Source organism: Haplochromis burtoni, unplaced genomic scaffold (assembly GCF_018398535.1).
Source record: "Haplochromis burtoni strain Fernald_Lab_line unplaced genomic scaffold, NCSU_Asbu1 Contig_56, whole genome shotgun sequence".
Taxonomy (NCBI): Eukaryota; Metazoa; Chordata; class Actinopteri; order Cichliformes; family Cichlidae; genus Haplochromis; species Haplochromis burtoni.
The window spans coordinates 2,008,915-2,033,305 of NW_024582417.1; the positions used below are offsets into that span (position 1 = coordinate 2,008,915).

General features: G+C 39.4%; 3 protein-coding genes across 3 annotated transcripts in view; 2 read left to right on the top strand and 1 right to left on the bottom strand.

The window, feature by feature from the left end:
• The window catches only part of LOC102289583 (serine/threonine-protein kinase PAK 3), a 52,970-nt gene extending 49,934 nt beyond the window's left edge, over nt 1–3,036 (bottom strand). The window contains exon 1 of the mRNA XM_005922198.3: nt 2,628–3,036. The gene's annotated coding sequence lies outside the window, so the exon portion shown is untranslated. The remainder of the gene's footprint in view (nt 1–2,627) is intronic.
• A 1,114-nt stretch (nt 3,037–4,150) lies between these two features.
• On the top strand, nt 4,151–14,301 carry mepcea (methylphosphate capping enzyme a; the record flags this gene model as incomplete). The annotated part of the gene is given in 4 exon segments (XM_014333547.2): nt 4,151–5,675; nt 8,283–8,501; nt 8,634–8,757; nt 8,868–14,301. Coding segments are annotated over 4 exon segments (1,903 nt in total), but the record flags the coding sequence as incomplete, so codon positions are not given.
• A 5,928-nt stretch (nt 14,302–20,229) lies between these two features.
• Nucleotides 20,230–23,583, top strand: spag7 (sperm associated antigen 7). The gene is made up of 7 exons (XM_005922202.3): nt 20,230–20,388; nt 21,360–21,427; nt 21,535–21,623; nt 21,740–21,824; nt 21,910–21,999; nt 22,342–22,498; nt 22,586–23,583. Exons 1-7 carry the CDS (start codon nt 20,304–20,306, stop codon nt 22,699–22,701), a joined length of 690 nt encoding a protein of 229 aa, XP_005922264.1. The 5' UTR covers nt 20,230–20,303; the 3' UTR covers nt 22,702–23,583.
• Nucleotides 23,584–24,391: the final 808 nt, after the last annotated feature.

Sequence of the window (24,391 nt, forward strand, 5' to 3'; positions counted from 1 at the left end):
CGCGACCTGGCCCCGGATAAGTGGAAGAAAATGGATGGATAACGCACAATAGAAATGTCTGTTTTTTTATTATTTGTGGGTTAAAAAAAAACTTTCTCCATTAAAAGTCTGGACAATGAGCTGCCAGAACTTTTTCTGTAATTTTACACATTTATGCTTTACAATTTAAGCCCCAAAGGTTCATGTTGACAAATTTCTTTAATTAAATAGAGTGGCATTTCTCTACCATGCAATACAACTGAGATGTGCTGTTGAAATTGCACTTCATTTTTTCATATACTGAAATATGGCAGGAATGAAATGTGCATCTAAACTTATTTCCACTGACAAAAAGGGCCTTTTTACTGACATGCGCTATATTTGACCTCACATGTAAAATGAGTTTGAAAACCCTGCTCTAAACACTGGTCAAGATAGCAATTATGACACACTTTACAGGGCTTTCTTGTAAAGTGTGTCACTTAAATTAACTTTGAAGTTAGAATCAAAGCTATAGTACCAAAATTCAAAAGAGTTAACCCAAGTCCTTCACAATCAGTTAAGAACAAGAGAAAGCAATAGGGAAACAAATATAGATAAATTAGAATCAAATACAGATAAATGAGAAGACAACAAATTAACATTAAAAACATAAAACAGGCCTGATGGTACTCAAACTGAACTCGAATTAAAAGCCAAAGTAAAAAAGTTTTAAGATGTGATTTAAAAGACCGAACAGACTCTGAAGTACGAATATCCTCTGGCAGATTAATCCAGAGTCTGGGTGCTGCTACTGCGAAGGCCCGATCTCCTCTATGCTTCAATCTAGACCTCGGTGGTGCTAAAAGCATCTAGTTAGATGATCTCAGCACTCTTTTGGGGTCATACATGTTGAAGGGTTTGTTTAAATAACTAGGCGCCATATTATTTAAAACTTTAAAAGTAAACGAATCTTAGAATCAATACGATACTTGTAAATTTGCGAAAACTGGAGTGATGTGTTCATACATTCTAAAACCTGTTAAAAGACTCACAGCAGCATTTTGGACGAACTGCAAGCGATGGAGAGATGAGTGTTGAAGACCCAAATAGAGAGAATTGCAGTAGTCCAGTCTAGAGGTGATGAAGGCATGAATAAGTGTTTCTAGGTCTCTTGGAGGAAGATAAAGCCTAGCTTTGGCAATTTCACATAACTGATAAAAACTTGTTTTCACAACTGTGGACACTTGCTTCTCTAATTTAAAAGAGCTATCTAAAAACACTCCGAGATTCCTTACAGTGTGAGAAAGATGAGAAGCAAGAGGACCGAGGGTATCAGTTAACTTGTTCAAAGGGGCATGAGTTCCAAATACCATAACTTCAGTCGTATTTTCATTTAGTGTGAGAAATTTCTGTGTTAACCAGTCTTTAACATCATGCAGACAGTTAAGCAAAGGCTGTAGTGGGACAGAGACATCCAGTTTCAAAACTAAAAGCAAAAATAAGTTCACACCCTATGAAGGTATGCATGTACCTACAATGGGTGTGATTATGCCTGCATATATAGTGTGAGCTCTCATCTATATACCTTCATGTTACATAGGCTACTCTGTACTAAAAAGGGTACAAATGTGTGCGTGTGCTGTTTAGGGATTATAACTACAGGGATTGTTTGGCTACTGCTTCTTGAATATTAGTGAATATTGGTGCTAAGTAGAGCACACTTTGATCTTAAATGAGCTGAACCAGTGAAACTCCCCTTTCTGTCACTGTATAAAAAGTTCCACTACATACTTAATGTTTGAAATATTTTAATACTAGGGGGAAAAAGGGCAGTTTCAACAATACATTGCAGTTTTTCTGATTAAGGCTTAAATTGTAAGAAATAAGTGCGTAAAATGAGAGAAAAATTGCACAAACTAAAATGTTGAAACAAAAACATTTTTGTCAATGTTTTGGATGTCTTTTATTTATACTATTAACCCACTATAAAAAAAATCATACATTTCTACAGTAGATAGCGAAAAACTGGAACCTTATTTTTTTTAATTGTTTGTGTATTGTTTACTTTGTTGTAGTATAAATGGCCATGTGGGAAGGAGACGCTGTAGAAGTTGTTAAAATTCAGTTAAACATAAATAGTTTATATCCTCCTTCACATTTTCCATCCAGTGGGCTGCTTTTGCCGACCGATTCTGGCCCACAGTCCTCATGTGTGATACCCCTGACATGCATAATTAGAAACGTGCATTTGCAAAAGTGCATTGAGCACATCAGTTAGGAAAGGACATACAAAAGGAAACTGGGAGGTTGCTGCTTTACAAAACTTTATAAAAACCTAATGTGCAGGCTATGCAGTACTCAGGTACCATTAAGGCCTACTTTAATATTAGTCTACTAGGGCTGTAAGGGTGTATGCATTAAAGTCTGACTTTGGGACTATACAAATTAGTCGAATAATCGAGTAGCAACAAAGAAACTAATCTCAACTAGCTGAATTGATAGTCAGGGTAGTAAACCAAGGCGGGAAAGCTCTATGTTCACTTTTGAGTGTCCCTCAGCCCTCCTGTTTTGTTAAGTTGTTCCCTTTTATATATTGTCTAATAAATGAATTAAATTTAAGCTGCTAATCAATCAATAACAAAAACTATCATCAGCTCTAATGTTACCTGCTGTAGGAGGCTCATTATAATATCGTAGAGGGGAGTTCTCCTCACCGCCTCGCAGCCACCAGTCAGAGATCTCCGCCCCAGTCATCTTGGGCTACAGCTCGGAGCCCGGATGCGCCGCCATGCCGCCTCTGTCAGCGAATGGAATAATTTATTCACCAACCTGCCTCACACTGGCCCACTAGGAGTTGACTGAAGAAGTCGATGAGACAGTTTCGTGGCCACCGGAGCCTTTGCTGCCTACAGGCTAGTGCAGGATACCCGTGCCGTGCCTGCTCGCTTGTTTGCGTAGCTTAGCACTGTTGTGTCGCTGTAGGGACACTTGTGCTAGCTGCGCTAACGTTAGCTCAAGCGGAGAGAGTGCGGGGTAGTGACAGTCCGGCCGGAGGCGGGGAGAGTCGCGAGCTGCGAGGTGAGACTGTTATATTTTGATGGTGGTTGCTACCCTGTTGACTACGCGTGGCCATCTGTTAAATGGTATCACTTTCGTGAGTGTGACTCACGATTTTAGTGGGGTTCGGGCAGCAGCATATCGAGGTGGGTACTTTGGTGCTTGTCTGGTAGCGCTTTCTGGCCGGAGTAGACCGTAACGTTTACTCGACGTTTCAATCTTCTTGGCCCGCGATAGAGAAGCTAAGAGCTAGCTTGCTAACTGGGTAACAGTGCTAGACGGGGACTCCTAAACTTTTCAGGTCAGCAACCCCTGTGTAGACACGCTTCAGATACCACAATACAGATGTGATAAGGGTGTGAGCCAAGAGATTCTCTGTATCTAAAAAGATGAATTTTGTGTATCGTTATTAGGAAATCACAGTGGAATGTAAAGGGTTATTTTTTTTAACTCCCACCACATAGGTATAAATACAGATACAGGGGCCCTTGGATGTGCAAGTGCCTGGACATCCCAGGATGGCTTGAGCATATTTTTGTTGTAATATTAGCCAACTTATGTTACTTTACTTAACAGGTGTGTGTGTGTGTAATCACAACAATAACAATAAGGAGGCATCATGTTTAAAGCAATTTTGTTCACCATATCTAAAAGAATGTTAAGTTTATGACGTGAGTTTTCCTTCCTGTAACTTCTTTGTTTCTTTTGTTTCTCAGGCTCAGAAAATTACAACCCCCCCCCCCAAAAAAAACAAAAAAAAACAAAAAACAAAAACAAAAAACTTTCTATGTCTTCATCAGCTCTGAAAATCAAAAGAGATGTCTGTTGATGAGGATACTGCAAAAATGGGCAGTCCACAGCCTAGCTCAACGTCATCTCTGCAGCTCACGGATTGTCCTGGTGGTTACGGTGGTGTGTCTGTGATGATGGAGGGAACTGCAGCTACCCCTGACTTTGCAGCTGCTTGCCCTCTTCTGGGCACTGCTGCCTCGCCAAAACACACGAGCACAACTGATGCGCTCACCCTCGCAGACAATGCTGGACAGAGAGCCAGAGGGAACGAGAATAGCATCAATCGCAGAAATAGCTTTCATCATTCCAAACAACAACAACAACAACAACAACAACAACAACAACAACAACAGCAGCAACAACAAACGAAGCTAACAAAGCGGCGCTACACTGCAAATTCTAGTTTCAAGCATCCTTCATCTGGCAAACGGAGACGAAGGGCCAACTCTGAGAGCGATTCTGTCCTGCCCACCAACTTCCTCTTGGGTGGGAACATTTTTGACCCACTGAATCTCAACAGCCTGCTGGATGAGGAGGTCAACAAGGCACTGAATGCAGAGACTCCCAAATCCTCTCCGCTGCCAGCAAAAAGTCGAGACCCTGTGGAGATACTCATCCCCAGGGACATCACAGATCCACTAAACCTGAACAGTGGGATAGCTGACAGCAGCTTTTTGGCTTCTCCCTTCAAGAGTGGAGGAAGGAAGAGACACCGCAACAGGCACCATGGGGGAGGAGGAGGTGGGAGTGGTGGCGGAATTGGGATTTCAGCCACACAAATGAACCTCTCAGAATCAGGAAAAAGTGAAGTTAAAACAGGTCCTTCTGTACCTCTTCAAGGTACCTTAGTCTCATGTTCTGCACTAGAATCCAACAACGAATCCGGTAGTGTTTCTAGTGTCATGGCAGAGTCCCACGAGCACACAGATTGCAGCTCAGCAAGCTGCAAGGAGGAAATGCCACCTGCATCCATGGAGGATTCCACTTCAGGGGCACCATACCAGCACACAAGTAGACGCAAGCGAAGGCGCAACTCGGGCAAAATGGAGCCCCCTGTCACCCATTCTACTCCGATTGGCAAGTCGGGACCTGGAGACAGGCATTTTGGTGCAGGGGGAGCAAGAAATTCCTTTCACACGCCAAAATCTGGTTCCAAAATAGGCCCTGGAATACGCCAGCACCAGCAGCCCCACTCTCATACAAAGGAACAGCAGAAGAAGTTCCAGTATGGGAATTACAACAAGTATTATGGATACCGCAACCCGGGCTGCAGTGAAGACCCTCGTTTACGTTTGCTTCGTCCCGAGTGGTTTAGAGGTAAAGAAGTACTGGATTTGGGGTGCAACTCAGGCCATGTAACGCTCTATATCGCCAAAATGCTAAGACCCGCCCGCATATTGGGCCTTGACATTGACAGTGGTCTGATACATGCAGCTCGTAAAAACATAAGACATTATCTGTCTGAGCTGCAGACCCAAGAGGCCAGGCGAGCAATGCAGGGCAAAAAGACTAGTAAACAGGAGGAGACAAACGGAAACGCGAGTCACACAGGCACAGAAAAAGAGCACAACGAAGCCGAGAGCAGGGACGAAAATGGGAAACCAGTGAAAGCAGAAAGTGGCCCTGCAGATGATGGAAATGACAATGAGTCGTGTCACACGGATGAGATGGAGACCCAGAGGCAGGGCAGCAAAACAGAGGAAATGGAGCAAGAAGACTGTGATTCACCCCCCGCTGATCACTCTGAGAGCTGCTCTTTTCCTGTATCCCTACGGATCTCCAGGGGTCCCATTGCTGCACCCCCGCTAACACAAACATCCACGGTGCAGCCTGGGGAGTTCCCTTCAAATGTGTCCTTCATCAAGGTAAGAGAGGATTTTTTTTTTTTTTTTTTTTTTTTTTTCCCCCTTTTGGGAATATGGCTCAGATTTCTGTGTTGCTGCATATTTTAAGCCTAGATGGCAAATTCAAAAAAATTAGACACTGTGTGTCCTGCTTTATAACGTAATGTTAGGGTAACTGAATAAAATGTGTAAAAATGCACAAAAAGGTGTGTGCATTATGAGAACTGACCAGCCTCTCAAGAGAACTTGATGCAAGTTGTGCACACACTTCCTCTCACTGTGAATTTTTGTTTTTCTTCCCCACTATAAAACAGTTATATAGTATTATATCTAAAAAAAAAACAAAAAACTGACCTTTGCATTTAATTATTGTCACAGTAGTTGAGCCGTGGCTAAATATTAAAAGGTATTATGATGAATCCATACAGTAATTGGTTGTAAAATTTATTTGCATAACACTTATCAAAACCAGCGTTGTAAAATGCTTCCCAAAAAACAGAGTAAATGAACTAACTAGGAGGAAATAAAAAAACAAAAACAAAAAAAAACCCGAACAAAAACAATGTACACTACGAGTTAAAAGTTTGGACACACCTTCTCATTTAATGGTTTTGCTTTATTTTCATGACTCTTTACTTTGCGGATTCTAAAGCCATCAAAACTATAAATTAACTCGTATGGAATTATGTTGTAAACAAATAATGTGAAATAACTCAAAACATGTTTTATATTTTAGATTCTTCAAAATAGCCACACTTTGCTTTGATTACTGCTTTGCACACTCTTGGAATTCCCTCGATGAGCTTCACGAAGCTAGTGCACAACCCCAATGATGGTCCCAACCCCATTAAGAAGGAACGAAATTCCACAAGTAATCCTGACAAGGCACACCTGTGAAGTGAAAACCATTTCACGTGACTACATCATGAAGCTCACTGAGAGAAGGCCAAGGGTTTGCAGTGCTGTCAACAAAGCAAAGGGAGGCTACTTTGAGGAATTTGAGGAATTTATCTTTTTTTTTTTTTTTTTTTTTGCTACATAATTCCATATATTTTGCTTCATATATCTGATGACCTCAGTATGTCTCTACAGTGTTAAAAGTAGTGAAAATCAAGAAAAAACATTTTATATATTTTTTGTTATATGTTAATCTTGCATTATTACTTTGGTGTGTGTGTGTGTGTGTGTGTGTGTGTGTGTGTGTGTGTGTGTGTGTGTGTGTGTGTCAGTCAAACTATAGGCTCCCTGAGTTTTAGGTAACTGGTGATTTTGAACTGATAAGTAAAAACGGCAAAGAGCAATTTAATATTGTGATATAATAACTATTATAGGTTCCATTAAAGTGTCTGAAATCAACTGTGTTTAAGCCACACTTGCTTTTGCACTCTGCAGTCCTTTTTATATGTATTTGTTGAATGGAAAAGGGGAAAAAATACATAGTTTCCAAAGGAAATTGATAACTGCCTCTTCTGTGATACTGGAATTGGATATTGATAGCACACCAAAATAATGAAGTTGTAGATTAACAATTAAAAATTTTTTTAAAAAAGGCAGAAAAGGTGTTGTAATTGCAGGACAGTCTGAGCAGTGAGCTATCAGAACTTTTTTTTTTTCTGTAATTTTACATTTATTTATTCATGTTAACCGATTTCTTTAATTTACTACAGCAATGTTTGTTCTTATTGTGTAGAAAAACTGAGATGTGTTGTTAAAAGTGTGTTTCTTTTTCTTATATTAAGATATCGCTGGGATTTTAAATGTCTTTACATTACCAGTAGGAGGGAGTGTTACTAGTCCAGCCCACTTAAAATCAAAGTGGGGTGCATGTGGCTGACAATGTAAAAAGATTTTATCAGTTTTATCAGGATGTCAGGTTATTAATGTGTTCTTCTACTTTTATCTTTTAATGCTGGTTGAAGATTAGCACTACTACTACTTTCTGCCAGTGGAGGTGCATTGCTTTATACCAGACACTGGTAAAATGAATGGAAATATATTTTAGGACAGTACCCTTCTGAGATTTTGATGAATTTTTTCTTAGTTACTAATCAGAATATATAAATATTAAAAACTAAGCTTCATCTTTGAGAGAATTTTTTTTTTTTTTTTTTTTAGAATGTTCTCAAATGTGGGCAGTGGGTTTATTTTACGGCATTAACAGTGTACTAAACACTGTAGATTTTGGCTTTTCTGTGACCCACAAAGGGTCACAGGAAAATACATATATATATATATATTATCAGTGTTCAAAATAGTGACTATTCCCATAATGCTGTTCCCCATTTCCTCAGTCAGATCTACTGCTTTTTCAGGGCTACTGATCTAAAATAAATAAATAAGCAAAATATCAAAGATAGCACTGACCAAATAGCCATGTTCGAAACCCCAGATCAGGACTTTATAAATGAATGATGTCATGACGGCTGTTTCCATCTTTTATATACAGTTTTTGATTTTTGACCAAAACTCAACAGGTAGAAATGTGAGATTGAGATTCTAGTTTGGGAGGTTAATCAGTTTCCAATTTCTCAGCAGTGACCAGCTTCAAAAGAAGTCTGTATTGGATCCATGAAATTGAATTGCACAAGAAGGGCCTATTTTTCTCACCTCATCTCTTCTCTCCTTTAGGCTAATTATGTACTGGAGAGCGATAATCTTCTTTTGACACAGCGACCAGAATATGATGTGATTCTGTGTTTGAGCGTCACTAAATGGGTCCACCTGAACTGGGGAGACAGTGGCCTCAAGCGGCTCTTTAAGAGGGTCTACAGACATCTCCGTCATGGGGGCCTTTTCATCCTGGAGCCACAGCCCTGGGAGTCCTACGTGAGGAGAAAGAAGCTAACTGTAAGAACCTGAGATGACATGGTTGACGTTTGTATTGCTGGAAGACTGTCTGAATATAAATCGGTCATTTAAAAAACCTGGTTGATTGGCTGAAATATAACAAATGTTCCCTTTTTTCCCCTTGCCTGACAGGATAATATTAGCAGGAATTATCACAGCATCCGTCTCAAACCTGACCTGTTTTCGTCATATCTTACAACTGAAGTGGGCTTCACCAGTTTTGAATACATTGGGCCCCCCAAGTGTTCAGTAAGAGGTAACTACACAATGATTTGTCAAAGCAGATATATTCTCAGGATTGTATCCAGCATTGTAGTTTGCTGCCATGTTCATCTTTATTTATTTATTTATCTATCATCCTGACAGGTTTTCAGAGGCCAATCTATGTATTTCACAAATGACTGCGCCTGCCTTGAACATCATTGAATGTGAGTAGCCTAAACCACCATCATACATTCAAGCCAGCCATCTACACTGGACTACAAGGAACAATCTGAAACCTTGAAACCGTTACTCCGGCGTTTGATGCTGAAGATGAATAACAGAAAGGAAAATGGGACCAAAAGTGGAATGACATTTTTTTTTAAGGATGCAGACTGTCAAAGAGAAAGATGTTAAAGTCCTCTGTGACTAGAAATTATTAAAAGTGTGGAGTAAACTCGGATAGGACTCCATGGGTAACCTGGAACAAAACTCCTAGTTTGGCCTGAGTGTGGAAGAGGTGTTCATCTGCTCAGATTTCCATGGTGGTCCATCTAGTGGTATTGATGCCCCCAGTTTGATCCATGGCCATAACTTGGGTTGGAATATCTTGGGCCATATCTTTACTTTCAGGAAGTTATTCTGTGCCACCATATTTCTATATCTTTTACATATTAGGATTGGACGATGGGAAGTCTTATCCAATTGGTCGCAATCACCATTTTTAACAGGTGATAGATGTTATATTCATCAACTGTATGTCGCGTAAGCAAAGCTGCACTATAATGCATACAATGCCATTGAAGAGATGATATTAAATCTTTTGAAAAGTAAAGTGTTTTATGCTGTGCAAGACACTGCGCACAATACTTGTGAATGTAGCCCCCCCACTGTAACTACTGAAGACTTAGAAATCCTGCCTTACCTGTTAAATATATGTTTAAACCCTTGAATGCTCTTGCGGCAACCATATAAGCGCACATTTGTTTGTGATGATTAAAACAGTTACACACGGTCAGTCACTGAGACAGTTTAACACTAATGGCCTATGTGTTTGTCCCATCTTCCAAACCTAATGCGCACCTTGTTCTTTGCCTTTTTTTTTTTAAATTAGCTAAATTTTGCTGAATTAGCTTTCATACATGTTAAATAGTGCTCAAAATTTCTTCATATTTTGAATACAACGTCAGAAAAAGCACCTACATCACACAAAGACCTTAACAAGTGAAAAGTGGGGTGTCTGAATAAATAGAAATATAATGAGGCACAGTGGGGAAAGGTTTGCTAAACAGCCAAAATAGCATCCAGTTAAATTTGAACTGAGATGGTGTGACATCCATGTTATTATTCAGCCCACAAGGACTATTTTAAGTAGATCTGTAGCAGGCAGCCATCTTTTTTTCTTATATTTTTTTCTTAAACAGTTAAGCCATAGCCATACCTTATCTGCTGTCTCCAGTGTCCTTCATGAGGTGCTGACTGATACAACTGAGCGTAAAATTGAGGCAAAGGCGATTTGAGGCCCTGTGGAGTCATCAGTCCGGTATAAATCAGAGACATTCTATTTTGTGGGTCTGTTCTCATGCTCATCCAGTAGTCCCTTGAGCCCCGTGTTGATTTCTAGTTATTCTATACATGTAAGCATAAACAAAAAATACTGGAAAATGAATTGTTGCTTTAATATTGTTTTTATTTTGTTGTATTATTTTTTTTTTAAACCAAATTTCAGTATGACTATGCTTTTTGTTTTGACAAACTTCCATTTTTTTCTGTATTTTATTTATTTTATTTTATTTTTTTCCTGTCATTCTGTTGGGGCAGATCACACCCTCACTGCTTTTAATCTTTGACCAATAGGGCCTGTTCAGTGTTTCCCAGAGATCTGGGTTCTGTTTGTGATGGTGTTGGGGATGGGTGTCGGGTGGCAGCGTTCAAAAGAAGCTACACACATTTTGTCAATGTGCTTCTCAGTAAATATTTTAACTGACCAAGCATCTCCGGACAAATAAATAGCAGACCATCTCCAGTGAATTCATTGTCTTATAAATGAGCCTTTGACCGCCACTGGTCCTTGCTAGCTTGCAGTGGATATCTGGACAACAGTGACTACTTTCCTCATCCCCACCTAGACAGTGTTGATGGAGCCTGAGAGGATCAAGCAGCTGAATGATATGAAAGGACATTAAAACAGAGACTTGGCTATCAAGTCAGGTGGAAGGGAAATACAAGAAGGCAGTGGCTAGCTAGTTTACTTGTAACTTGGCTTTTAAAATTAGACTGTTGACGATTAATTTGTAATCTGAGTATTAAAAGCTGGTGATCTCTTGAGTGGGGGGAAAAAAATAATAGCTAAAAAGAGTCATCAAATATACTTCATTGACCTGCCCAAGTAATAACTAGGTGTGAGAAACACTGGAGGTACAGGTATTCCTTGTGTTTGCTTTTTTTAATTGGTTTCCACTGAGCCCACCCATCTGCAACCTTTCGTTGGAAGAGGCTGGCACAGAAAATCTTCCTTTCATGTGGCTGGTTCCGTTACGGGTGCGATAGGGCAGGCGATGATGGACGATATGTTTCTGTTTTAAGTGATCAATGTAAATAAGTTTGCAGATTTTGTTCATAATGGCCTGAGTCGTTTATACAGTGTTTTATGGTTTTCTTTTGTTCTTTTATAATGTTTGCTGCCAATTTACAAGTGAGTGACAGTCCTTTTTTTTTTTTTTTTTTTTTTTTTTTTGTCTGGGCAAAAAAAAAGACCGGTAGCTTTGTATCTACAAAAAAGTTTGTACGTTGCAAAGTTCAAATTTTTATTTTGCATTGTTCTGCCCTGGCAGGCACATTTATTGTTAGGCAAGTTGTTTGTTTGTTTTGTTTTTTTCATTTTTTTCATTTTTTTATAAATTGTTTGAAAAGATCGTTTGTGTCGGTGCACTCTCTCATTTCACTTCATTTGCCATGTTGTAGACGTTTAAGGTTCTTCATAATAGAAAGTTTACTATTTTTCTTTCTCCCAATAAATTCTCCAGAAAAAGTTGTCAAAGTATAAATTGAGCAAGCAGAATACATTGTGAATTTCTGCACAATTTAGCCTCAAGCTCAGTTGGCATATCAGACAGAACACCAGATCACACCTTTCTCCTGTGCTAAGACAATCGGACTCTCAGGCCCACTGCTGTACTTTCAAGGGCATTTTGCTTTATGCATTATCAACAGCTGTTTTCCTTCTGGCAATCAGCATTTTAGTAGAACAACAAATTGTTATACGCCTAGGTTGTGCTTTGCCACCTATGTTTTAATATTGCACCTTACCGTCTTAGCAGTGGTGTCTTACAGATTTTAACCCAGTATGCCTGACTTGTACATCCAGGCATCCAAGTGAGAGCATGTCTTTGCTGGAAGTATGAAGTTACATGTTGTCATATACAGTGCTGTATAAAATTTCAGAATCCCCTTGAGGTTTTGCACAATTTGTATTAATTCCTTCTTCTGGTTGGTTAATGACATTAAATCATACCAAAAATCCGGAATAAGAGAAGTTCAGTTTTACTAGCTTAAAACTTATAGTGCTCAGATCTCTTATTCAGGTTATAGTAGTAAACAAAGACTGCCTTTTGCTTTGTTCTAGTGGGCAAAAGAAAATCCTCTTAATTGGAATACTTTATTAAATCTTCACTGTATTAAAGCAAAGAAAACCAGAGTAGTTTAATAATAAATGTAATAGGATCTTTAAAAAGTAAAAACAAGTGAAACTGTGAATTAAAGTCTTTTTTTTTTTTATGCATATTTAACCCAATGAGTGACACATGTGTGGACTTGACATGTGTTCTTGGTTTTGTGAGATGCATTATTACAGATGATCTATTAATCGTCCTCTGCAAAACCCACTTGTGGATGCAACAAACACTATGCTTACACTGTCTTTTGCTGTAACTGCAGTAAAATTGTGGTGCTAATTAATGTCTACATCATATGTATCTGAGCATTGTAAGATTTGAGCAATTCATTAATTTAAATTAGCAACAAATTTAAAAAATCTCTGACCCAGCTGTAAATTATTGCTTTTAATTTATTAGGAGTTACAGCGTGTAATCAAAAACGAAATACACTAGGTTAGATTCTAGGTAAAAGTTGATATATAGCCAAAGCATAATTTTTGACTGCAACATTGTATTACCTCAAGGGGAATGAATTTTTTTTTATGGCACTAAAATTCACCTAAATGTTGAATTTGCACTGATATGAAACATGGTAATGAAAGTAGTTTAGTACATTTTTTTTGCAGTTGATGTTTTACATGTACCTTCATAGAATCAGTTTTCTGGAAAAACTGATCAGTATAACCCCCTCTGTCAGGGAATGTTTTACATTTCATGCCTCTGAACAACAAGCTATATCTGAATGTTTCTGTGTTTAACATTTTAACTGATTAAACTTTGTTCCAGATTTGTTGGTTCAGTATTTGCTTATGAGGTATTAAATATGGAGAGGGGTTTTTTTTCCACATCTGTTTACTTTTTTACAAAGATTTCTTTGATTAAACATCAAAACTTTCACACTGGTTGTGGTCTACCCATAAGGTTTCTTACACTGAAACAGCCTTCACAGCCTTCTAAAGGCTTAGTGGCATTGAAGAAAGTAACATGTTAAAGGGAAGTTGTGCACTTTCTACCAGATCAAAGTTATTAGATTCACTAGAAAAGTTATTTACCAGTATGTTGGAGCTATATAACCACAAGAATAATAGTGTCATGATAGCTGTGATATCAAATACATTCCCAAACAATCAACTAATATTCACCATGGTATTTGAGTAAGTGGAGAAGTAAATAACAGTCATAAACACAAACGGTCAAAGCTTTTACTGTTTCCAATAAGACTGAAAAGGGGAAAAAGAAGAAGAGTGAAACTCATACCCGGGAGCTACTAATCAGATGCACTTGATTAATTGATCATCAGGAAGTGTGAGCACCTCTTTAATAACACACGTTATTGGTTTACTGGCCTTGATCTTTAAGGTGTGTGTGTGTGTGTGTTCACACACTGCTGTTGTTTGCTGTGAAAATCCCAGCAAATTCATCCTAAGGTCAGACTGTAAATCCTCAGAGAAAACTGCATAAAATCCAAGAGCTACATCTAGGACTCTACAGGCCTCAGTTAACATGTTAAACTAGGAATAGAATAACTTTATTATTTACATTCATTGAAAATTGCCTTTGGTCTGCCAAGCCATAAACAAATCAATCAAATCACTTCATGTCAACACACATTCATACATACCCACACATAAAACTTTGATACAACAAGAATAAAAACACCTTTGACCACTTTTTTTGTTAGTTAGAGGAATCCTTGCTGTTGTCCCGAGGGCATTAATTCAAAGTCAGAATCAAGAGGGTGTTCAGGGTCAGCAACAATAGACCAGGCTTTCCTCAAAACAGCCTGATGATACAGCTTATCCAATTAAATTTGTTGTCGACCAGTAAGTTTTAGAGATGGACCAATCCGATATTACATATCGGTATCAGTCCGATACTGGCCTAAATTACTGCATCGGATATCAGAGAGAAATAAAAAATGTAATCCGATCCATTAAATATCATGAAATCACTTCACAAAACTTGTGACATGGCGTAACTCGGCTCATAACCTTAGCAGTAGGAGCAGTATGCATCACGTGATAGAGCGGCTGTGGCTCGCGAGACTTGTCGGTGGTCTGGTTGAGCATTTGGAGCCTCGCTACCAACCTGGCATTTCATCGCCGACAAAGTTATCCCAGAGAGAAGTAAAGCAAGTGTGTAAGTTCATCTCTGAATGTTAGTAAATCATTCCCGTTAAGCTTAACAACCGATATATGGAGCCACTGCCTTTTCTCTCTCCCTCCCTCTCCTGCTGCTACTTCAATCATGAAACTGATTAATGATCAGCTGATCGGCTTTTCTGTCATGAGTCCGTCTCTCTTGTTTGTTTATCTCCCACTTTGCACCAGAAAGATGAAACCAGCGGCTGAACAACAGCAGCACGTTTAAGCTTGATAAGCTGTTGTTAGAATTTATTTAATATTACTTTCTACACCAGGATCCTTTTCCACGCAACTGACGGCTGGTAACAGTGCAGGGGCGGATCTAGCAAAGTTTAGCCAGGGGGGCCGATAGGGCATTAACAGGGAAAAGGGGGCAAAAGACATACTTTTCTTTCTTATTCTCATTTAAAATAATTAAATAATAAGTATTAAATAATTATCTGAATCTTACACCCAAGTTTTAATCTGATGTAAAATGTATAGAAGTCCATTACTGTATATAGTAACTATTAAGTCTAATATACCCTAGTAAGCTATAATACTTTTTCCTTTGGTAAAGGCACCATCTGTGCAGTCTGCAATTCTGTTGAAGAAAGATGTTGAATCTATTTAATATTTCTTGGAAAATAATTAATTTCTGTGCATTTTTTTCCCACACTGCATCAAATTAAGGTTGATTACGTCGATTAAGCATCATAAGGTGGAGCGTGAGGGGTGGTTCCCTATTTTTTTTTGTTGTTGCTGGGAGTTGGAACCCTATTAGTTAGGTTGCTTAATATTTACGCTAAGTACTCTTTAAAATACCAGAATAGGGAGGATGGTGTAGGCTTAAGTTTATTAGACTGATCAGTATTGCTGAATTATGAAATATTTTGGGTGCAGTGTATTTTTTGCATACAGGTATAACAGAATAGCTTTAGTGTTGTTGTTGTTTTAAAACTTGAGTATGAACTTATACAAAATGCAGCAAGATATTAAAAAAACAGTTTTATTGATTAAAAAACACTATATCTGTTACGTTCCCCTGAGGGGTCTAGGCGGTGAGGGGGAAGTAACAAAAAGGAGTCAAGGAGGCAAAAGGGTTAAATTAAAGAGTTTTATTAAAGTAGCTCAACTAAAAGAGACGGACAAGCCGCTATCACCATTTAAGGAAAACAAACAAGACTCAACCGTTGGTCAATACAGTAAAAAATAAGTCAAAAAGAGAGCAGCTCACTAACTGCAACCACACAAATGGCACTCTGGCCCAGAGCTCACCTTTCCCTGGGCTTAAATACTTTTACACAGCTGACTCACATCAGTCAGGATATCAGGATTCATATCGGTATTGGCAGATATCCAAATTTATGGTATCGGTATCGGTGGTATCGTGCCATCTCTAGTAAGTTTTCCAGCAGTTTGTTCTTAATTGCCACAGTCAGGCTGAAATATTGATTTTAAGGATGCTTTCAATCAAACTGACATAAAGTCTTTCTAAAACTTGTGGCCAACTCCAAAGTCTCTTAACATCCTATAAAGAAACTGTGATTCTTTGATTATTTTCTTGCGAACTGAGTCAACATTAATCACAGAGTTAAACTTGTCATCAATATATGTTCCCAAATACTTCAAGCTATTAATGACTTCTGCAGACTGACCAGAAAGTGAAAGACCTGTTACGGTGCCTGTGTAATAAGACCAGCTCTTTTGTTTTGTTGTTATTAATAAACAAATGACGTGATTTACACCATTTTTCCAACATATGTACCTGAAAGAAATAGTTAATGTTAGAGTTCCTATAAAAGAGATCAACAATAGCAATATCATCAGGATATTAAAGTTCATGGCAATTAGAAAAAGACTGAACAAGTATGGCTTGTGTGGAAGGGTTGCTGGGAGAAAGCATATTCCCTCCAGAAAAACATGACATCAGAGGCTTAGGTTTGCAAAATTGCATCTGAACCAACCACAAGATAAAAACCAAAGTGCAGATGTTTAGCCATAACGCATCAGGCAATGCTTGGCAAAAAACCCAAATATAGGATATCAGAAGCCTCATAGCAATTATCAAGCACGGTGGTGGATAGGTGAGGATGTGGGCTTGTTTTGCAAGGACTATGCATCCAAGCATAGCAGCAAAACTACAACAGAACGGCTGAAAAAAGTCCAGATCTCGACCCAACTGAAATGAGAGCTTTGCATTAACAAATACCAACAAACCTCAATGAACTGAAGCTATGGTCTAAATAGGAGTGGCTCAAAAATTCTTTCACAATGATGTCAGCGTCTGATAAAGTCAGCAGAAAACAAGTTATTACTTCAGCTTATTGCTGCTAAAGGTGCTTCTACAAGCTACTGAATTATGTGATGTAATTAGTCTTTCATAGGACTCCATTGAGTCCTGTGTTCTCATTCTTCACTTTTAGCAATGCTGCAATTTAGTTCACGCACTCTCTGATCAGCATTCCCGCACTGACTACTCTTTGAGTAATTCTGTGAGTTTCTTCTTAACTGCATATTGGTTAAACTTCATTTCACTTTAATCATTAATGAAACAGCACCTGCATGCTTAAATAAAACAAACCAAGACTGGCACCAATAACCATACCGTGTTCAAAGTCACTTTCTTCCCTCATTCTGATGCTCAGGTTCTCTTGACCATGTCTGCATACCTAGAAGCAATTAGTTGCTTCCATGTGATTGGCTAACAAGCAGTTGAACTGGCCTATCCAACAAAGTTGCCAGTGAGTGTATATTCATGTTGTTAAAAATAAATGTATTTCAACTTCAAAGACACTGCAGGAATTTGAATTGTTAAAATCAGATTTCAGCTCTCTGACTTCTTCACTACATTGCTCATTCCTCCCATTATCACGTGATTAATGAGTGTCAGTTTTTTGTTTTGTTTTTTAAAAAACAAGTGTCAGGTTTTTAAAAGTACCTCAATACTCCCAGCAGTCCATTGTGAAACACAACTTTCTGTTTTAAGCTGTTGTTGTCAGCTTTATGAAGACAGACGGACGTATAAACAGGTCTGGCTGGGGGGTGGGTTCCCTTTTGTAGTTTGATCACGCTGTGCTGTCTGAATAGTTCACCCCAGATGACAATGCAGGGCACAATACAGTGGCTCATGTTTACAAATATCATCCATGCCTTTAACACCTACAACCCCAAAGCAGTTATTGACCACCTTCGGATCATGGCTCATTTGACTCTACATCATGACCATATGGATAAGTTAATGTTTCAATCAGCTAGTTGCTAAATATCAGTGTTGCAAAATATATGATGGCAGCCTTTTTGCTGTGGATTAGTGGTGAGTGCTTAAACATAACAGTTTAGCGTTTTCATAAAATGAAATCGATAATGAAAACCACAGAGCCAATCAGCAAGAACATCTGACCTTACGATCAGAGAGAGGCAGATAACATGACAATGAATTTGCTTTGCAGTCGTGACTGGTGGATCCTGACATTGCCTGTCTGTTCTAGACAATGTTGTCCAGACAGACAGAATGGTGAGATAACATAAACACAGACAAGAGACATAACACTTCATTCACAAAAGCTCTATTCCATCCATCACAGCTATTTGGGTCAGTCACTTGACCATTATTGTCTCCTGTCAGTACAGGGCTGGGGTGACAGCATGCCAGACTCAACCCAGACTGCTTTCTATGCTTTTATTTTCCCAAGGTCAAGCCAAGTTGGCGTAATTGGTAGAATATGGAAATTAATTGTATATTTTAAATGGTTTTCAGATGTAAATTATGTTTAGACTGACTGGGAGCATCCCAACTTAATGGCATCAACAAACCAAACATCAGCACATTTATTTTAATGCATTTATTGTCAACACTGCAGACCAGAGAGGTAAAGGTGACAGCTCAAACAGTTCTGTTGTAAAGAATGTGAGGTACATGGCAGATACACACCTAAGAGCTGCAAATGAGCTTTGTCTAGCTACAGAAAGTCCACTTCAAAAGCACTCATTGTCAGATCCCACAGGATGCTGGGAGGCCAAGAGGGGTCGAATGACAGTAAAGTTGTCATAGTTTCATCCAGGAGCGTTACTATGACCACAGCTGCCTGTACTGAATATGTCAGAACTGATGATGTGATAACTTTCAGGCAGCATTAGGCAAGTGGAGCGCTGCTAGTATCTCATAGCACAGCACCTGGAAAAATAGAAGAGTAAAACTTCAGTTAAACTTGCAATTAGAGATAATTTCTTATGGGTTTGTACCTTTAGCAAAAGCACTATAACAATCGTTCCACGCCTACCTGTATCTTCGGGGGCAGCCGTGATGACCAACAATGTATTCTTGAGCATAGCAGAACCGTCTGCAGAGTCCTCTGTACCCACAAGTCCAGTACTGCGTTTCTGGATCAGTTCCTGTAGATAATTATTTAAAAATGACATTCCAGCATCCCTGATGAATGTTGGCTTACTGGCATTTCCATAAGCTATGGTGGCAACGAATCCTTCAGATATTTACAGCACCTAAAATGTATCTGACATAGAAAGTTGTATCGTTTTATGATGTCTTACTTCTCCTCAGTTCAAACACAAACAGGCCCAGTACACTTACGGTGTAGTTTGAGCATATGCGACATTTTGATTTGCTTCATTTCAGTCTCTTACTGTGACAAAGCGGATGCATTCAATCCTTACCCTCCCCAGCTGCAAGCATCAGGAGAAGCACGAGAAGAACCAAGCCCAGTCCCTTCATGTTTGGGTACCAATGAGCTTTCAGACACTGCCGCTGACGCGCTGGTGCTGCATTTATACAGCAGTTGAAGCACGGGGGAGGAGTCCGGCGTGCTCTGTCCAAATCACAATAGCAGAGCATCACTGAGTGATGAGAGTCTGAGGGCTGAAGGTCAGGACTGTCGGTTCACTCAGCATAATCAACAGCTGCAGCCTCTTGAGAATTTGAAGTTTCTTTTTGTTTATTATTCAAAAGAACCATCCCTGTAACTGTCTGTCAATATGCAAAACACAAACTAGTTCTTATAGGATATGCCCCTATGGCAGAGCAGAGCAGTTAATTTAGACGAGAGTGGACTCTTTCAAAAGAAAATGTAGCATTTAAAGGTAAAGGACTATCTAATATATTTGTATTACAGAAGGTAAGCAGAACAGTTCTGTCTGTCCTGCTGCACGTTCAAGCCTCTGTGCACGTACTGCTCTCCCCACCTCTGAATATGGCAGTAGTTCATGTGTTACTGCTGATGCTGGGAAACTCCAAACTGCACAAAACATGCTGGTCCAGTGACGCAGGGAATGATTGTTAACAAAACAATAACAGAGACATATATATATATATATATATATATAATTGGACAGCATGCCCTCTACTGCTCATGCAAAGTTATTTGCTGGCATGTTTGGCCCTCCCAAACAACACAAACAAAACAAATATTTATATACACATATAAACCTAGAAACTGGGCCAATCAAATGAGAAATGGGCTTCGGATACAATTTTTCAAATTGAAAATAAAATTTAAAAAAAGATTGAGCATGAGAAGCCCAGCAGCATTACGATTGTCTGCAACAAGATGAAGCACAGAGCAATTTATGTATTTCAACGCGCTTACTGTTTTTGGTCTGGTAAATGTAATTGCGATTTAGAGAAACAGAAGTCTAAATCGATTCCACTACAGTTGTGCAGTACAACCTTCTGGTAGAAGGTGGCGCTGTGTAATTGAAATGCGGATATTTTGCCCCGGCGAAGACGGCTCAGTTCATCCGCGCCTGCGCAGCCTGTACAGCTGCAGCTAAAAACAGCCTTTACAGGTCTGCGCTATCATTTCAAGATGGCGGACCTCCTCGGTTCAATCCTAAACTCGATGGAAAAACCTCCTACAGTCGGCGACCAGGAAAGCCGACGAAAGGCACGAGGTACATATTGTATCGCCTAAACAGCGAATAGCGTCAAGCTAGTCTGAATCCGTTTAAATGAACGTGACGCGGGATTTAAACGTATGTGAAAATTGAAAGAAGAGGCGAACCAGGCATTTCTTGAGCTGCCATTGGTCAGTTCAGCTTTCAGTAAACGGCGGCTGACCTGGTTGAAGAGTTAGCACCGCCTCAACACAACATGCTGCAGACTGTCGCAGACAAGTCTGAGCTACGGGCAGCTGCTAAAACGCAAATCTGCCGAGAACAGTCCGTCTTTGCCATCTGATTAAGTTACCTCTGAGCTTTCACAATGCTCGGCTTTCAAATGCAAGTTTCCTGAAAACCCAAGTTATTCGAATTCACGGTCATTAACGCTTTCTGTCTCCCAACATCTTATCAAAATCTTAACTATTAGGTCTGGGAATGTGCTTCCTACCTTGGTTCCCTTTAATTGATAAATACTGTGTAGGCTGCTTAAAGCTTACAGTTCCAGTCAGCAGCTATAACAAAAGCACATGTACTAAGAACTGCGGTAACTCTTACGTTTCATATGGCTCCAGTAAAAATGAGATATTTGTTTGTGTAGATGCACTTTTAATGCTTTCAAGAGTCCTGCTCAAAACACTGGCAACACTGAGTGGAGTGTTGGTACAAATAAACAACAGAGAAATGTCTTTTCAGTTGTAGTGAGGACATGGGCACAACCAAATCTCTTTAATTAACTATAGAGAGTGTGCATCTGTATAAAACATCACAGACGTGCAACAGATAATAGGATCTGAGTCACTGATGCCTGGTGATTTTGGGATTACAGGAGGCCTGTTGTTTTACTATCCTTGGGTCATTAAGGAAAACGACCAGTTTTTGCAGTAGGACTAGATGTTCTGTGTTTAACAGCGGGGCACTCTGAAAGTTTTCAGTACTAAAATGCCTGAGTAAACACATTAAAAATCAGTTGTTGTTCTTTGAAGAGCAAGCAGCAAGGCTCAAGAAGATGGAAGAAGAGGAGAAAAGAAAGAAAGCAGAGTTCAGGAAAAAGGTGAGACCTTTAAGTGTCTTATCTAAGACAAAATGAATTTGTGATGCAGAGCTTTTCTGACCGCCCTAAATTAATCCTGCTATTTATCACATGCATCTTTTATTCAGATGGAGAAAGAGGTGTCAGATTTCATCCAAGACAGTTCACAACAGAAAAGAAAATACAATCCCATGGGGAAGATTGAAAGGAGTATATTGTACATACTATTTTTCTTTCATTACGAAAAAGTAAAACAAGCATTTATCTGCCTTGAAACACATTTCTCCCCCACTTGTCGATACTATTAAGATTTCATCTCTTCCTGTCTCTCAGACATGATGTTGCAGAGGTGGCTGGTTTGACGTCTTTTTCTTTTGGGGAGGATGAAGAGAGCCGTTACGTCATGCTTTTCAAGAAGGTACGAGTGCTTTGAAATCCAGTGTTGGATCTGAAATCAATCTTTTTAGTTTTACATGACTGATGGGAAAATGTTGTTGTGGCAGGAGTTTGCTCCATCAGATGAGGAGCTGGAAGCCTATCGCAAGGGAGAAGAGTGGGACCCCAAACTGGCAGAACAGCGGCGCAGACTAAAAGTAAGACTGGTGCTCCTCTGTTTTTCATATGTGTGTGTATATATATTTCTTCTTGTCTAATGTTATAATTCCTAAATTTAAATATTTAGAGACTAAACAAATGTACCTTCTAAGAAGCTTCCAAAAAACACTACCATACATATGCAAAGTTTGAAACAGTGATAATGGTAGTTGCTACTTATGCTACTTCTGTGTTAAAGTGGAGGCACTTTATGGCTCTGAGGTAAAGAAATTAAGTTGAATTAAAAAAAAAAAAATTAACTTCTTGATCACATTTCACTTTGGTGCTTGATGATGATTACCTTGAATTTCTCACCATGTTGCCCTTTCTTGTCACTTCAGGAACAGGCTGCACTGGAAGAAGCAGCATCCAGTCAGACAGAAAAGTCACAAATATGCCCCAACTCTAACTACAGAGACAAGTACAGTCACCTGATTGGCACTTCAGCTGCAAAAGATGCTGCACATACACTTGAGGCCAACAGGGCTTATGGCTGTGGTGAGTGTAGAGGCCGGCTTACAGAAATGAAACGCGTTGCTTTGTGTCATTCTCTTTGGTCATTGTGTTGGTTGTTTTCTGTCCCAGTGCCGGTGGCCAACAAGAGGGACACTCGCTCCATAGAAGAAGCCATGAATGCAATCAGAGCAAAGAAACGGCAGAAGCGCGAGGACGACACGGGGGCGCACGGCAGCAGCTCTTGAGTCTCCGGCACATTTGCCGTCTGTCTGTCTGCTGTTTGCGTGTGCGAGCACGTAAGTGCGTTTATGTGTGTCTCATTCATCCTATAATGCAATATCCTGTACTTCAGATGTACAAACGTTTAATTTATGTATCAACAAGCAAGTGTTTTCTCATGCTTTGTGACCAAGACTGTGCTAAAATTATAAAAACTTGCTCAGTGGAGGATCTTCAGGTGTGTTGGTGTCTGAGAGCTGGGTCATTAAACACATTTAACATTTGCCTCACACTCACATGTGAACTGTATAGTATAAACATGTTGTCTGAGTGTTCAGATGCATAAAACCATAACGGCAGAATATTTTTAGCAGATTTAACCACAGCTGCGCAGGATGAACTTTAAAAATCCAGCTGTTAGGTAGTTAGAATTGAACTCTGCACTGACAGTGTCCAAAATGTCCAGTACAGTTTTTTTTAAAGCCGTAATCTCATATTTTAACAAGGTTTTGGTTTGGTTTGTTGAATTTTTCTTTTCAGTCTAAACCTATGTCACATTGTAAAGATGGAAGCATACCATTTTTGTCTGTCACATGAGGAAACCCTCTTTTAGAAATCTTTCTGTAAACCTGCACTGACTGTGTATTCTTTAACCCCAGTGTAAATGTTTTATTAAAAAGCCATGTGATTGCTTACAAAAGGCATCATAATAGGAGTTGGAGTACCAGACTTCTTCTTAGGATGTTGTGCTCTCAGTTTTGTTTTTTGGTTTGTTTGTTTTTTTTAAATTTCATGTCTTTTGTTTGTTACAAACAAGAATTCATGCAGGTGTTCCCGGCATCTTAGTGTCTCTTTTAACATGGTTGTATCGTTTTATCCCCACGTGTATTAATAAATGGAGAAAAGTATTAGTTCTTTGTATGTTTGCTCCCGTCTCTACTCTCTCAGCAGGGCGAATAGCTCTCACTCAATACAGCTACATGCATAAACATCTTATAATCAAATCAGCAACTGTGATACATCACTGTCCAATCATAATGGCAGTTACAGTGTATCTACTTGCACTAAATTCCTTTTTTACATTTTCTCTATTGATGTCTTGTTTTATATCACACACGCTGCCTTGGCTTGAGGTCAGGGGCTGCTGCTCTGACATCCTCCGGTAATGTCTTTCTCTGCAGTTCATCTTGTAATCGGAAGGTTGCCGGTTCGAGCCCCGGCTCTGACAGTCTCGGTCGTTGTGTCCTTGGGCAAGACACTTCACCCGTTGCCTACTGGTGGTGGTCAGAGGACCCGGTGGCACCAGTGTCCGGCAGCCTCGCCTCTGTCAGTGCGCCCCAGGGCAGCTGTGGCTACAATGTAGCTTGCCATCACCAGTGTGTGAATGGGTGGATGACTGAATGTGTAAAGCGCTTTGGGGTCCTTAGGGACTAGTAAAGCGCTATACAAATACAGGCCATTTTTACAGTTGTGAATTTATTGTTTCCTTGATCATTGCAGCCACGAACTACAATACTCCTTCCACGGTTGGTATGAGGTTTTGGCGTTTACTATGTCTTCTGTTGCAAAACTGACATGTAAAGCGATGCTTTGCTTTACTGTTTTTCTTTCATATAACTAAATGTTAAAACAAAAAAAGAGTTGTTGTGCAGATATTTTGCTGTTACCAGTGGGTTCTTCTGATAAATCTTTCAGAAGTATGTAGATTTTGGCCAC

Coding starts and splice junctions, on each gene's coding strand:
- spag7 (XM_005922202.3), top strand. CDS start 20,304: ATGGCGGACCTCCTCGGTTCAATCCTAAACTCGATGGAAAAACCTCCT. Junction 22,000..22,341: donor AACAGCGGCGCAGACTAAAA/GTAAGACTGGTG, acceptor TTGTCACTTCAG/GAACAGGCTGCACTGGAAGA. Junction 22,499..22,585: donor CAACAGGGCTTATGGCTGTG/GTGAGTGTAGAG, acceptor TTTCTGTCCCAG/TGCCGGTGGCCAACAAGAGG.